At 28.3% G+C, this 13,987-nt stretch overlaps 2 protein-coding genes across 3 annotated transcripts in view; one reads left to right on the top strand and one right to left on the bottom strand.

Moving 5' to 3' along the window:
• LOC148235965 (uncharacterized) overlaps window positions 1–13,987 on the bottom strand; it is a 163,949-nt gene that overhangs the window by 116,382 nt on the left and 33,580 nt on the right. The window lies entirely within an intron of this gene.
• The window catches only part of LOC148235964 (trypsin-7-like), a 50,402-nt gene continuing 41,932 nt past the window's right edge, over window positions 5,518–13,987 (top strand). Inside the window, exon 1 of the mRNA XM_088184844.1 lies at window positions 5,518–5,629. Within this exon, the coding sequence (XP_088040970.1) occupies window positions 5,518–5,629 (112 nt within the window). The remainder of the gene's footprint in view (window positions 5,630–13,987) is intronic.

The raw sequence follows: 13,987 nt of genomic DNA, 5'->3' as shown, positions 1-13,987 counted from the left end.
TTTTAATATATAAAATTTTGCTTAGAAGCAAACCAGTATCAACGGAATGCTAGCGAATATCTTTTACAGCAGGAATATTAACTTTAAAAATTAAAAATAAATATCTGATTTGTCCCTTATCCCTAGATGTTTTAGTCTTGATGAAAACTTATTTTTCACACCAAAAAGCAAATTTATTTTATGTTATAATAAATGTAATTATTCAATTGTGATTTGTATTTATGATAAAAATTGCGTTTTTCGTAAGTAATATATAATAGATATTAAATAAATATAACAAATAGGCCTTTTGATTATTGTTTTTAATAAATTATTATGTATGTTTTTTACACATATATGTACATATATATACTAATAAATATATTTTTTGCTATGATCTTAGCAAAATTAGGTCGTAATTATTATAAAATAATAGGCTAATTTTTTTCATCTTGTTCTTAAGAACTTAAGAAACGGAGACTTTAGATTTATTATCTACAATGTTATAAACAAAGTAGCATTACTAGAATTTTTTTATCCAAAAGTAGTGTTAATAAATTACCATAATATTTTAGCAAGTCTGCATTTTTTCTTAATACGCTAATTTATTGCCATCTTGATATTTTTAAGATGTGAGATTCGTAAAGCATATGTTCATATTATACTACATTCAAATTCAATAGACAACTTTTTTTACCTTTCGTTCATAGGGATAATAAATTCAAAATGTATCCTTTGACCTATTTAATATAAGTACGAGATAAAATTATCAATATCATTAGAGTTATTTACGACGGTAAAGTAAAAATCAGTAAATTTTTAACTATACAATAAAGCTACATGTATAATATTTATTTTTAATTTTAGCAATACTCATGCTACAACTCATATTATTTTTAAATTTCCAATAATTATTGTAAATCTACAATAAAAAAAATAAAATTAAAATTACAATAAAAAAATCTTATTAATAATAAAACAATAACCCTTAATACTCATTATATTTTTTTGTGAATATTATATTATTGTCGGTAATAACTGTAGTTATTATAAAATAGGTAAATAATGACACTGATACTATTATCTCGTAGTTATATTAAGTAGATCAAAGAATACACCTTTAATTTATTAAAAGTTACGTATATTGAATATTATTGTAGTACGAAAACATGCTTTAAAAATTTACGATTTTCAATATCAAAATGGCAATAAATTAGTATAAAAAAATATTATTAGCGTATTATTAAAAAAACGCTACAACAAGATAAAGAAAATCAGCACTTACAAGTAAGCAATGAAACACCAGACTGAATTCAAAGTCTGTAAACAATTGATATATATTTTAATAATTTTAAACTATTATATAATTAATGCTACCGATCTATAAATATTACTATACTATACCTAGTCTGATTTTATTTTAGTTATTCATCCGTAAAATTATAAAAATAAAGAAAAACATTATCTGTGATGATCGATAAAAATAAATTCACTAATTCTGATCCCCTACATACAATAAAAAATTAAAACGATAAGTTTCATATGGAATTTAAACTCAAGTTATTCAGATATAAGTTACTGAATTATAACATAACTACATCATGCTGGTTAAATAATATTTTAAATGGATTTTTTTTTTACCCCACATACACCGCTTTGAGAAATTTACTTATAATTCCAATAGTTCTTAAAATAAAGGACTAGTTTTTAATTTGGTCTGTCTATTTAGAAGGATCTTACTTTTTATCGTATTTTTGTTGTTATCAGTATATACCATATTTTAAGTAAAAATACAAGACTATTTATATGAAATTGTTACTGAATAATTAGACTAATTTAAAACTTTGTATATATTGGTGTTCTTGAAGTTAAATAAAAATAAAACGCTCTAAAAATATTCTATGGGTGTTGTATTTTTGCTTTCCAAATAGGTATTCTCCTGTAGTAGTAATTCTAGTCTGTATTTATATATACGATATAATCTCTCAGAATTTTATGACACAATATTACAATAAGACGCGATGAGATAACTATCCATATTTATTCACGTACGATTGCCCCGACATACACAACCAGTTCTACAAAGTGTTATTGCCGTTAATTATTTTTTACAACACGCATACCGGTTAGAATAATATTTATTACACATCATAAAGTTAGTATTATTTATAAACGTCCAAAAGGCGGGAAGATTTTCCGACTCGCTCGCAGACACTTTGACGTTTAATTTACGAGTAATGAATCGGTCGGATATCGATTCGCAAAAGCGAGGCGAGGGTTCAAAGTGGGAAAACTTTTCCATGGGACGGAGGAGGGTTAAAACAGCAACTTGAAAACTTAAATATTTGAATAGCCGCAAATATTGAATAAGGTCGGCTCAAACGAAGAGTCCTGCTCTGTTTTACGATCGGCTCTAAATCACGTCTTGCGCCATCGGGGTATCATCAAATGCCCCCCTATATTCTACAAAATTAATATTTATGTGTTAATCTCTAACTGAGCGTGGCATGGCGTGGTAGCAGCGATAAGATACGTGACTTGGATTAATAGGAAAAATATAAATTGGCTTTTACGTATTATAATTCTATAAGTGTTGACGAATAATAAATCAGATTAGATTGCGTTAATTAGATTAACGTCAAAAATTCACATTGAATGATCTAATGGAACGATAATCACATTTTTTGCCTGTTAATGAAATATTTACCATCTTATTCTTTTGATGTGTAATATCTGCTTGTTCCGTTAAGGTCAATGTCATATAAATATATTCAATATGTTCTCGTTGTATATGGATTTTTATAACATAAACCCGGAGCTTTCGATTACGTAAGTTTTGAGTTCAACAACATCAAACTCGCCCACATTTAAGGAAGTGTATATTTTTTAATAACGCTATGCAAAGTCTAAACGATAATCGGTTAAGATTAAGTTAACAGTTAACTTGGTTATAATTTATGTATCTAAGCTTTGAAGCGGAAGGTTTGTATTATTTTCGAAAATAGGATCGCCTCCAATACTTTTACGGTTTTCACAAATCTAATCTTCGACATGAAATATATTTTATCTTATCTTTTTTATCATGCGTGACATTTTCAACGTTGAAATATTTCGTGGAATGTTACATATTTACTAGTTGAATTTTTTTTTATGTGAATAGTATAATAAAAATCAATATATAAGTATTTATTCGGTAATAATCTATTGAATTTATAAACAAATGGAAAACCTTAAACTTTTTTTAATACAAGCTTCGATTTTTAATATATTACAATTTAATAAACTTTATATACAGTTTCAAGTTATATTAAAATATAATTAAATTATATTTTTTTTAAATATGTATTAAAAATACAAAAGGTTTAAGAATTTACAGAAAGAAATTCAAATAGAGTTAAACTTTAATTAAAATAGCTAAATCAAATAACTTTGTGAATAACAAATATTTATTAAATTTTACCCAATTGCCTGGATAATTAAATAATAAGTGATCCAGTTATATAATAAATATTGATTTTATTATTGTTGAAAATTTTGGATTTTCAAAAACATAAAAATATATATAATATCTATTAATACTTAGCAGTTCCTAGACTTTTCTGTCTCTTGCCTGCTTAACATAGCATTGGTGGATACATGGTTGAATTTCATCCATGCATCACCTTTTTTTTATAACGCAGTTTAGAGTATGTGTTTTCATTCTTCGAATCAGATTATTTTTTTGCGATTTGACAGTGCCTTCTAGAATCTCATTTTAATTGATGCTATATGTTTGTGTTCAGTCGCATTATCTGTATTTGATGACATTTCTACTGAGTAGTAACTTTGAAATTCGCATAATAATAGCATATTTATTTTGTCCATTCGTAAACGATGCCTGTCATAAATATGCCTTTACTGATATTGTATTATATATGAAAGATAGCTATATATGAGTGCTTTTCCAAATTCAACTCATATATACAACATGTTAACCCTATTTTTTAAATGTATTAAACCTTTTTATAACATTATAATTTACTTACAAAAATAATTTATTTGATTTTAAATATTGGAAATAAATGACACAGATTTTTGAAAGTCTAACATATATATTGAAAGGCTCTATGGTGACCATGATGTATTACGGCAAGTTTTGATGTTACAGTCAAATTTGACGTGCTTTTTTTTGTTTTCAAATTTGAATTTACCTCTGCATAATGCATTAAGATCAGGTATTGTTATGTAAAATTTGAGCAAAACAATATTTTTAACGGTGTTTTAAAAACGCACCAATGTCAAGCAAACATTATATGATTTGCATTTAAATGCATTTTATTCTTTAAAATATACATATAATTGAGATTTTTAATTAAATTGAATAAGAATTTTTTTATATGAAATGATTTACTTAGCCTCAAACTATGTAATATAGCTTATATTAAGCTCCTTTCTATTGTATATGATATATGATAAGCTTGATAGAAATATTAAAAAATAAAACATTGTATGGAAATCGCATTTAAGTGTATGGTGAGTGTTTGTATGAAGCACGCCACACCACCGGTAGTCCATTAGCATTTTCAAGTATTAAAACAATGCAGAGTTGCGGACAAGTTGTGAGAGAGAGAGTGAAAGAAGAAAGAAAGAAGTAGGAAGTTGAAACCAAATGGGACACGGCGAAGTTCAAGCGATGAATATTAACGCGGCCATTATGAATCTGGCTGAAAATGGCCCTTGAGAAGTTATAGCAAAAGTGTTTGACGCGAATGTGTCCTCGATATTATTTATTTTTATAGAATGACTTATAAAAGTATAAATAAAATATGTATAGATTAAAGACGTATATTATTTATTGGTAGGTTAATGTTGCAATTAGTATAAATATAGTTTAATATAATCTTATATTTAGACAATATATTTCAGAGGCACTAATATAATATTTTAATGCAAAATCTAGAGTGTGATAATATTAAATTAATATCATATTTTAATTTAAATTCTTTAAATATTATGCTACATTGATTTTTTTTTTGGGACACTGTACATTCCTAAGTCATGTATTGATTAACAATTACACGCTTTTTACATAATAGTTTTTTTCTTATCCGTTTTGTCAACTTTCGTTTTCGTCCAATTAGCGCCAGCGTCATAATGGGCACTTTTAAAAAGAACCACACACTGCCAAAACGGATGCGGATATTCTATAACCATAATTTTCGAATGAAAGAAATTTCGAATGTAAAATACTCGAGCTGTGATATCACTGGCACTCGTTCTTAAAATATTTATTTAATGATTAAAAAAATTACAAAAATGTATTGAATAAAATGGCACAATGAAATAACTACTTATAAAATCATCACTCACAAAATTTACAACGCCTCAAACTAATTCGCAAAGTAGCATTCAATGATAATAAAATTAATTTAAACAACAAAAAAAACTCATAAATTAATTTGCTAGCTTTCCATTTCGATTATGAATGTGAAATTTTCGCACGTCAGATGTTGGGAGGCTGTGGTCTCGATATACGATCTCAACATGTAACACACACACATGTCTGAGAGAGAGGAGAGCAGAGAGCAAACGCCCGAGGCGGCGGAGAAAGTGGAGACGAGGAACGAAATCAAGTTTACGAGGAGCTTGTTAGCGGATACCGCTTTTGCCAGTTTTTGAACGTTCATTTCAAGGCAAGGCAAAGCACAGGTGAACGATTTGACCTGATCGAAAATTGTCACACACACAACACGATCAATTACTAACAGAAAATTTTCAACGTCTTGAACCTATAGATTCTACGCTCGATTTGTTGTAAAACTTATTTGTTACGTGAGTTGCGTAATATAATATATGGGGCTTTGTTTTATGTAGTTTAAGCTACCCACGAAGAAATTGATATGTTGGAAAGTAACGAAATGGAGGTGATCTCATCTTTTGACACCTGAAAGTTTCGTGTAGCATGATAAATCTAAAACTGTTATATGTCTAATATAATCAAATAATAAAACTGTGAAATAGACAGCCAGATAATGAGCGAATAGACATTTAATTACCACCTGTTGATGATTTACTACCCATCATCGCTAATGATTAACCAATATGTTTTAATAGCAAAGAGTTTTTTAGTATAAAATTTATGCCAGTAAATAAATTAAAATTAATTTTATGAGGAACCATAAACTTTATAAAAGCTTTTATTTAAAATGAATTTATTTCTTCAAGAAAAAAATACAATATTTTTAAGTCTTTAAGCGAGTTTCTTGATTCCAACATCATAGCAGTTTTGCGTTTTTCGCGTTTGCTTAGTTACTGCAACGTTTTCTAAATCATATTTTTAGCAAAAACAACAATAGTAAATTTGTTTTTTAATTTTACTAGTATTTTATCTTTAATTTCGAATAGTCCAAGTATATATTTGGAGCAGTAGATAGTTGATAAAATACAAGTGGAATTTAAAATTTAATTTCCAAATATTTTTATTAAAGTATTGTATAAAAGTAAAGTATATGCTTGATATACATTTTGAAATAATATAGACGTTATAGATTAGAACTCTTTTTTAATAATATGTAGCCAATTTACGCATTATATAGTAGGCCAATTGGAAACCAATATATGTAACTTTGAATGATTGTAGATTGTTTAACAATCCATAGTTCCAATAACCGATCAAAAATGACTATGCAAAGCTGTCAGGTAATTTTCGCAATGTACCAATTTTCATCATCGCACACTGTATAGAGACTATAAAATCTCTCGATAATGATAATCTCAAATTGCTTGGTGCAATACCGTATAAAGACGTTTCCTGATTTAACCGTAATCGCTTCGGTATCTCGTCATTAATTTCTATATTCACGTCAACCTAGTTTTTATAAAATGAAAAAAGAGCACTCTAAATAATATTTTATAATTGCAAAATAATTTGTATAGGAAAAAGTCTCACAAAAGATTGTTTTTATTACTTCACTGTTATCTAAATTGGCTGTATCTATATTAAGTTTTTATGATAGAGTAAGTTCAAATTGGCATATTTTTGTAATAATGCCAAATTTTGATGTTAATAACAAATATGAAACATATTATGCATTAAATTAATTTATTTTGATTATCACACATTAAAAAAATACTTATTTTAAGCTTTTAATATTTTTTTACTATAAGCTTTATGGTAATCAGCATAATAAACTTTTTAAAGGCACGCAAAAAAATGTCAAATTTTGTTCAAATATATTTTATGCTTTATCGACATTTTAGATATAACAGATTTTTCTATCATTTTTGTCAGAATGATTAGAGTAAAGTTGCACTTTTAATTGAATTTTACACAAAATTAATATAGACTGATTTACACTTAAGACTTTTATTATGCAAGGAACATTGTTATCCATTTTGATAATACATGTTTATCATTTTAAAATAGAATTGAAAACTATTTAATAAATTACAGTATTATGTTATTTTGATAATCTGTTCTTAAAATAAGACTATGTAATGTTACACTAAATGTTCTTGCTGCTTAGTATATCTGAAGCAAATATCACAAACAGTACATCTTCCGTGCATAAATTTTGATTACTGTGTAGCAATTAATAATTCTAGTCCAAATGAATTTCTAATTTTATTGAAATCTCTCATTATGTCATTTAACTACAAACGCTGAGAAAATTAAAAAAATTTCAACCATTAAGTCTATAAAGTGGTTCAAGCACTAAAGAAAGTTAAAACAATCACTTTCTGATAGAAACTGCAGTAAAGTGGTCAGCGATTATTTTTCCTAATTTATATCACAATATATGTATATGTGGTTAAATCTATTATAACAAATATAAGTACTTGATCCTAATAGTGAATAAAAGATATCTATATAAAGCATTCTAAAATAAATGTTTTGGTTCTTTTAAATAAGATTATCTATGGAGATGAATGTAGCACGATTATTTATTATACAATTTTCAAAGAACATTAAGATAAAAATATCAATAAAAATATTTTTTTTATTAAAAACATTTTTTTATTACGTGAAATACAACATTCGGTAATGCTTCGTACAGTCAACGCATTTTGTATACTTTGGGGCTTAATAATGTACTTCACTTTTATATTCATGAAAGAGTGTTTTTGAAAAATAAATTGCCGTGAACGACAGCACCGTTGAATTCGCAATCTCAAGTGCAATTTTAAAGACAATTGACATAGAAATGAAAGATCTGCCTTATTTTAAAATTCAATGTGTGTTATTGGTAAAGCGAAGGTATGTACGCCATTCATTCAGTTTATTTTTTTTAAATAATACTCTTGCTTATTTATATATGCTATGTTTATTTTTTTTTTTATTACCCACGATTTTTTCATTTATACTCCATTTGAGGTAATTTACTACGGTTTTTCGACCTCTGCTTTATAGATATCTATTATATATTATACCCACAGCTTAATATATTTCATTTATTTATTCTATACCACCCTTTACCCTTCATTATTTGCCCATATATCGTTTAGATTTTTTTATTTACTAGCTATTAAAACCCTTTAAATTTTGCACATTTAATCACTCCCTACGCGGTCATCAGGTTTAAAAATCAACGCAGCGGCCATCAGTTTCCCCAGTGGATTTGCTCGATTAATCACCACCAATGCGCATATGCGCATTTTCGTAATTGAGATCTGCGACCCGTCGGTGAATGATTGCAATCGCGTCGCGATTGAAGAGGATTCATTACCGTCGGGTTATTGTTTTCGCATCAGCACAACGGGTTCGCCCTCTAGCAGCCCCACACCCCGTCAGGATACAACAAAGCTCCCCATTTAGGGCCGATTTAACCCGACCGGGCGTATAATTTAAATAATGGACACGACAATGCGCCGGTGATCCGTGACGAAGTTTTGAATCGGCCCTCATTAGCCGGCCGATCGGCGCAGGGGCGCGCAAAACCGCGTATTTTGTGCAACGACCGTCATAACTCTGTGGTTTGCCCATATGCAGCCTCCTGCCCACCCACCACCCTCGACATGTGCACCAAGAATGGACGACGCCATTGAATAGTCGACATGTAAATTGCAGGATCCGAATGTGGCTCGACGTATAAATATGACAATGAGCCGATCTATGTATGTATGTTCCGATAATAATTCAACGTTAGATCTGTGCCTGTTTGATTAGAGAGAATGGGCTTAAATCGTGTTATTGGATATCAATATATTTAACTAAGTCTATAAGGCTATGATAAATTTATTTTATCAATGATTGATTTATTTTATCCTTTGCGAAATGGACTTACATATTTTTGGCAAGTCTTATGCAATAGAAGAGTGGATAAATGGTCTAGTCATTGAATAAAATCTTTAGCTATAATACAGTCAGTAACAATATAAATTCACTGCCAATTAAAAATCTGATCTACATTAACAATAAAATTATTTTAATCGCGTAAAAGCGATTTTTTTAATTAAAATATCTTAATCCTCTACATATCTTCCCACAAATTCTATGGTAACACAATACTATTTATTGTCCAATAAAATTAATATACTTATGTGTTAAACTAATATACTCATTAGTAATTAACCAAGCGATGCATAAAAATAATAACTACAATCTAGACTGAACCTTAAAATTTTTGCCTTGAATTTATTGATCTTTATATATTTTTATTATATATAATACTTACTTAATATATATATATATATTCAATATTAGATTGCAAAAATATATTTAATATTTTTATATCAAACGTATTTCTACAAAAACAATTCTAAAAATATAAAAATTAAAATAATAAATTAAATTATATTTTAGCTTCTTTCGTAAAAACAACAATACAATATAAAAAAAATCACTATCCTCAAAGATATAATTACGATTGTGAAAATCCTTTTTTGTGAAAACGGTATCCTTTACCTTTTCTGCGTTTGTAACAAAAGATCAAACGTAACAAGATAATATAACAGAAATAATTAAATGTCATATATACATATAACACAATTATATTGTATATAATCTACTTACATACTATAAACAAAATTTACATAAAAATAACAATATACTCCCAAGGATTTAATCGAAAGCGTGAAGCGATGACAATTTGTTGTGCAAACATATTTTTTACCGTTTTTCTATACACCCATTAGAACACATATAAAAAATCTGCGAATAACTAAGGTTACAATTTTGCAACATCCTAAATTTTATTCACAAATATTCAAGTTGAATCGATTTCTCGCGGCATTTGACACACCCGAGTAAACAAATGTTATGGATATCTTAGCGTGAAAATGATTGAAGCCTTTTTGTTTGCTTTTATGGTGTGTTTAATTTTTTATGGATGTAAGCGTGTCACGTATGATTTTTTGTATTTCAAAGTTGCGTACAAAGCGTAAATAATTAATAACACGCTTTCGACAAAACTTCTTGTATCGAATCATTACTTGTATATGATGTATTGCCACTACAACTAGCTGTGGGTTATGGGTCCTTCTTCATTTCATTAGGTCATCTGTTCATATATTTTTCTAATATCTATCTTGTGATATTTTATATAAGAGCAAAAAAAATCTGTATATTGTGTATATTTTAGTAATAAATTACACTAGCTGGCTATTATTTATATTTTAAATTTAAAACTTATTTCACAGAAAACGATTTCAGTGCAAAGAGAAAGAAAAATGTAACCATTGTATGGAAAGGAGTTTCTATGTACATCTTTGCTGACTTTATGTTTGTCTGTATTATTCAACCCTTGTAATGGACACACTTTAGTAATATTATGTTTTACTGAACGTTTTGCAAAAATTTTGTAGGTTTACACGTATCATTTTGCTTTCAATATTTTTATCGTAACGGCGAATAGCTTAAAAACAGTTCATTTAAAAAATAATACTAGTTGCTGCACGTTCATTTTCCTTAATCTACAAAATAATAAACAAAGATATTAGTTAGTCAGTTTAGTTTTTTAATACATTTAATCTCAGTTGATTATTATAGCATAAACTAACTTTAAATTAATGAAACTAATATGTTGTTAAGGAATTTATATTAAAACTATTATAATTGCATATTATAATTTAGCTCATTGTAAAGGCATTGCGCACATGTGTATATTTTAAAGCAACGATTCTGACTGGCACATTTAATGGGTATATTTATTTAAATTTATTTTCAATTTCCATTTCTGCTTTAGGTGACTTTCCAGTGCCCCTTACCATTATAATACATGTGTTTAAAATTGACTCAAAATATGACTGCTTCTTTCTTTATTTTTTTATAAATATAACGGACAATGCACAACATCTACGATATCTTACTTAAAAGTGCTGCAGATGATAATACATAAGTTTTGAATGATACTATATATGTAACTAGTGTTTCTTATCGAGAATTTCTCGACAAAAATGACAAATGAGAATTCTCAAGAGTTTCTTGTTTTTATTTTTAAATGTTTTATAACTGCTGCATAAAAGGGTGGGTCCATGCCAGATGTTCGAAAATGTGAATGTTTTCTTGAAAGCGTTTAATAGTGGTCGGAAATAACAAAAAATCACGAATGTCTCATCTATTCGAATCGGCCTTATCTTTGCGTTAGTAATCTTAAAACAACATCAATAATCAGATACGAAGAAACCAATCAAAATAAATATAATACATATATTTTTTTATTTAAATAAAAATACGAATTCTCATTTTTAAAGAAATGAAAAACATCAAAATGCCATAATACTAAAATATATAACTAAGAACAAACAACAAGCATAGCTATTAAAAAATTAAAATGCCATACCTGATATTACATAATATATAAAATAATCGTCTATTAATGCACCCATGAAGTAGTTTTGGCATGCAACTCTATTGTTGTTTGTATTGATAAAAAATGTTAATTCGATATCATAAAATTATATTTATTTCTAGCGTAGCGTATATATCACACATAAAACAATTATACGGTATCGGAAAACGATAAAATATAAACTAGGTATGGTCAGCTTGTTATGTTCGGAGCCAATGCGGCGTTTTTAGGGTCGCCCTCCTAAGGTCCAAAGTAAAAGCTTTCCGTAATAACGTATGCCGAATTATAAACGAGCTTTTCTCGTACGGGCCGAAGGTGCAATAAAAATGATAAACGCCGAAAGTTCACAACATCGGAAAGCTCTGTGCGCCGTATTTAAAATATGACGTCGCGGAAAAATTCGCTCACAAATATCTGTGAATGTTGTAAAATTAAATTTATAATAAGCGAGCTTCCAACTCGCTAGGTGAATTTCGTTTAAAGCCAAACTTTTTTGCATATATTGCTTCAAAAATAAATGCGACCCATTTTCCAAAAGCAAACGGAACGGCTGACCGCAAAAACAATTTTATACGATGTGGTAATTTTTATTTTTGAACCCCTGTATCCGTTTATGTACGGTCGTATGCTCGTACGTTTACGTGCTTTATTATATTAAGCGGTGCATACAAAATCCTATGTAAAATAAATAATTGTAGCTATAGTTAAATTTATTTTACAAACGCAAGCACTGAAACTCAAATTAAAATATATTAGCTATATCAATTATGTTTCAAAAAGTTGTGCATAATAAAAAAAATAAAAAGATTAATGCTTCTCTCGTCATTATTAATATATCGCCATTTGACAAGCGAAGCATCCAATACATCATCCATATGATATAACTGGAAATAAAATGCAAGCGTAACCCGAATCGAACCCTAGTAATAATTATATCACAGTTTTGTAACTCAACAACTCCATCGATATAAAACCAATCTAGGAATTAAATTCCCGTTCGGTATATAAAATACAAATATATATGTATAGTTTATGTATTGCCTATTATTTTACCAATTAATATTATCGTTTCGCTAGTAATTACCATTTTCCGTTAACACATGTTTAAACTTGATATATGGAAGTTTATACACGAATGTCGTGAACTATTTATGAATTGTATTGCAAGCGTGCATGATTCATTAGTCTATCAGCGAATTAAACGAGTAATTGGTATCGCGTTAGAGCAATAATTAAATGAAACAATTCTGGTGGTAATATAAAATAAGCTTATAAATAAAAAAACGTGATTAAATACATAAGATAAATTATAAAAATAAATGTCTACCCTTAAATTAACCGAGCGGTCAACTTGCGTAAACTTTTTGATCCGATAAAAGTTTTAGGATACCGACGCAGCTTAATCATAAGTTATTGCTGTTGAACAGCACTTGAAACACTAGAATTAATTATTTTAGTAATTCATAAATTATATTTTTGATATATACGTTCTAAAATCGTACATATTCTAAGATAGAATACTGTGTCATTGACAGTCCGGATTCTTCGAACTCGAGAGCCAATTGCACATTGGTATTCAGAACTTACAAATTCCCAAGATTCAATAAGGAAAGCCGCTAGTCTTATGTAAATCTCATTCTGCAATCTGTACCGCTCCGTGGTAAATTTTGCCCATTAATATCTATGACTATTCGAAACATGTTTATTTTATGAATTTTCAAGAGTTCAGCGTTATTGTTGAGAAATAAATGTAGTGTTATAATAATATTAATTTAATGAACACAGTGCTTTAATGTGAATTAGAAATATGAGCAATGGCTGGAAAATGGACATCAGGAGGAATCCTTCGCAGAATACACACGACAAGAGACACGCCACATTAATTCCAATTTACCCTGTGAACAATTCATCCCGCACGAAATGCTCTCATTCTTCCGTGTAATACAAATTAAATTCGTACTCTGGTATATACTGTGCCAATTTTATACTAGATCGTGTAACTTAAATTAAAATTATGTTGGGTATAATAAATAAGATATAATTTTGCTGATTCAATAGCTAAGTGTGTCTTCTCTTTTATTAATATTGCTCAAGTGTGTGAGTCAGAGTCAAGTGGTGCTTTCAGAGATGTGATCATGTGTTTTATATGTTTCCTTGAACAAAGCTTGAATGAATAAAATGAAAGAGCAATGCCCGTACTATTATATCCCGCCTCTCTAATAAATCAAGTGTATATCCTA

Source organism: Plectrocnemia conspersa, unplaced genomic scaffold (assembly GCF_051122295.1).
Source record: "Plectrocnemia conspersa isolate PC_06_02 unplaced genomic scaffold, ASM5112229v1 ptg000004l, whole genome shotgun sequence".
NCBI classification, from domain to species: Eukaryota; Metazoa; Arthropoda; class Insecta; order Trichoptera; family Polycentropodidae; genus Plectrocnemia; species Plectrocnemia conspersa.
The sequence above is the reverse complement of the archived record's forward strand: the minus strand, read 5'-3'. Positions and strand labels throughout refer to the sequence as shown.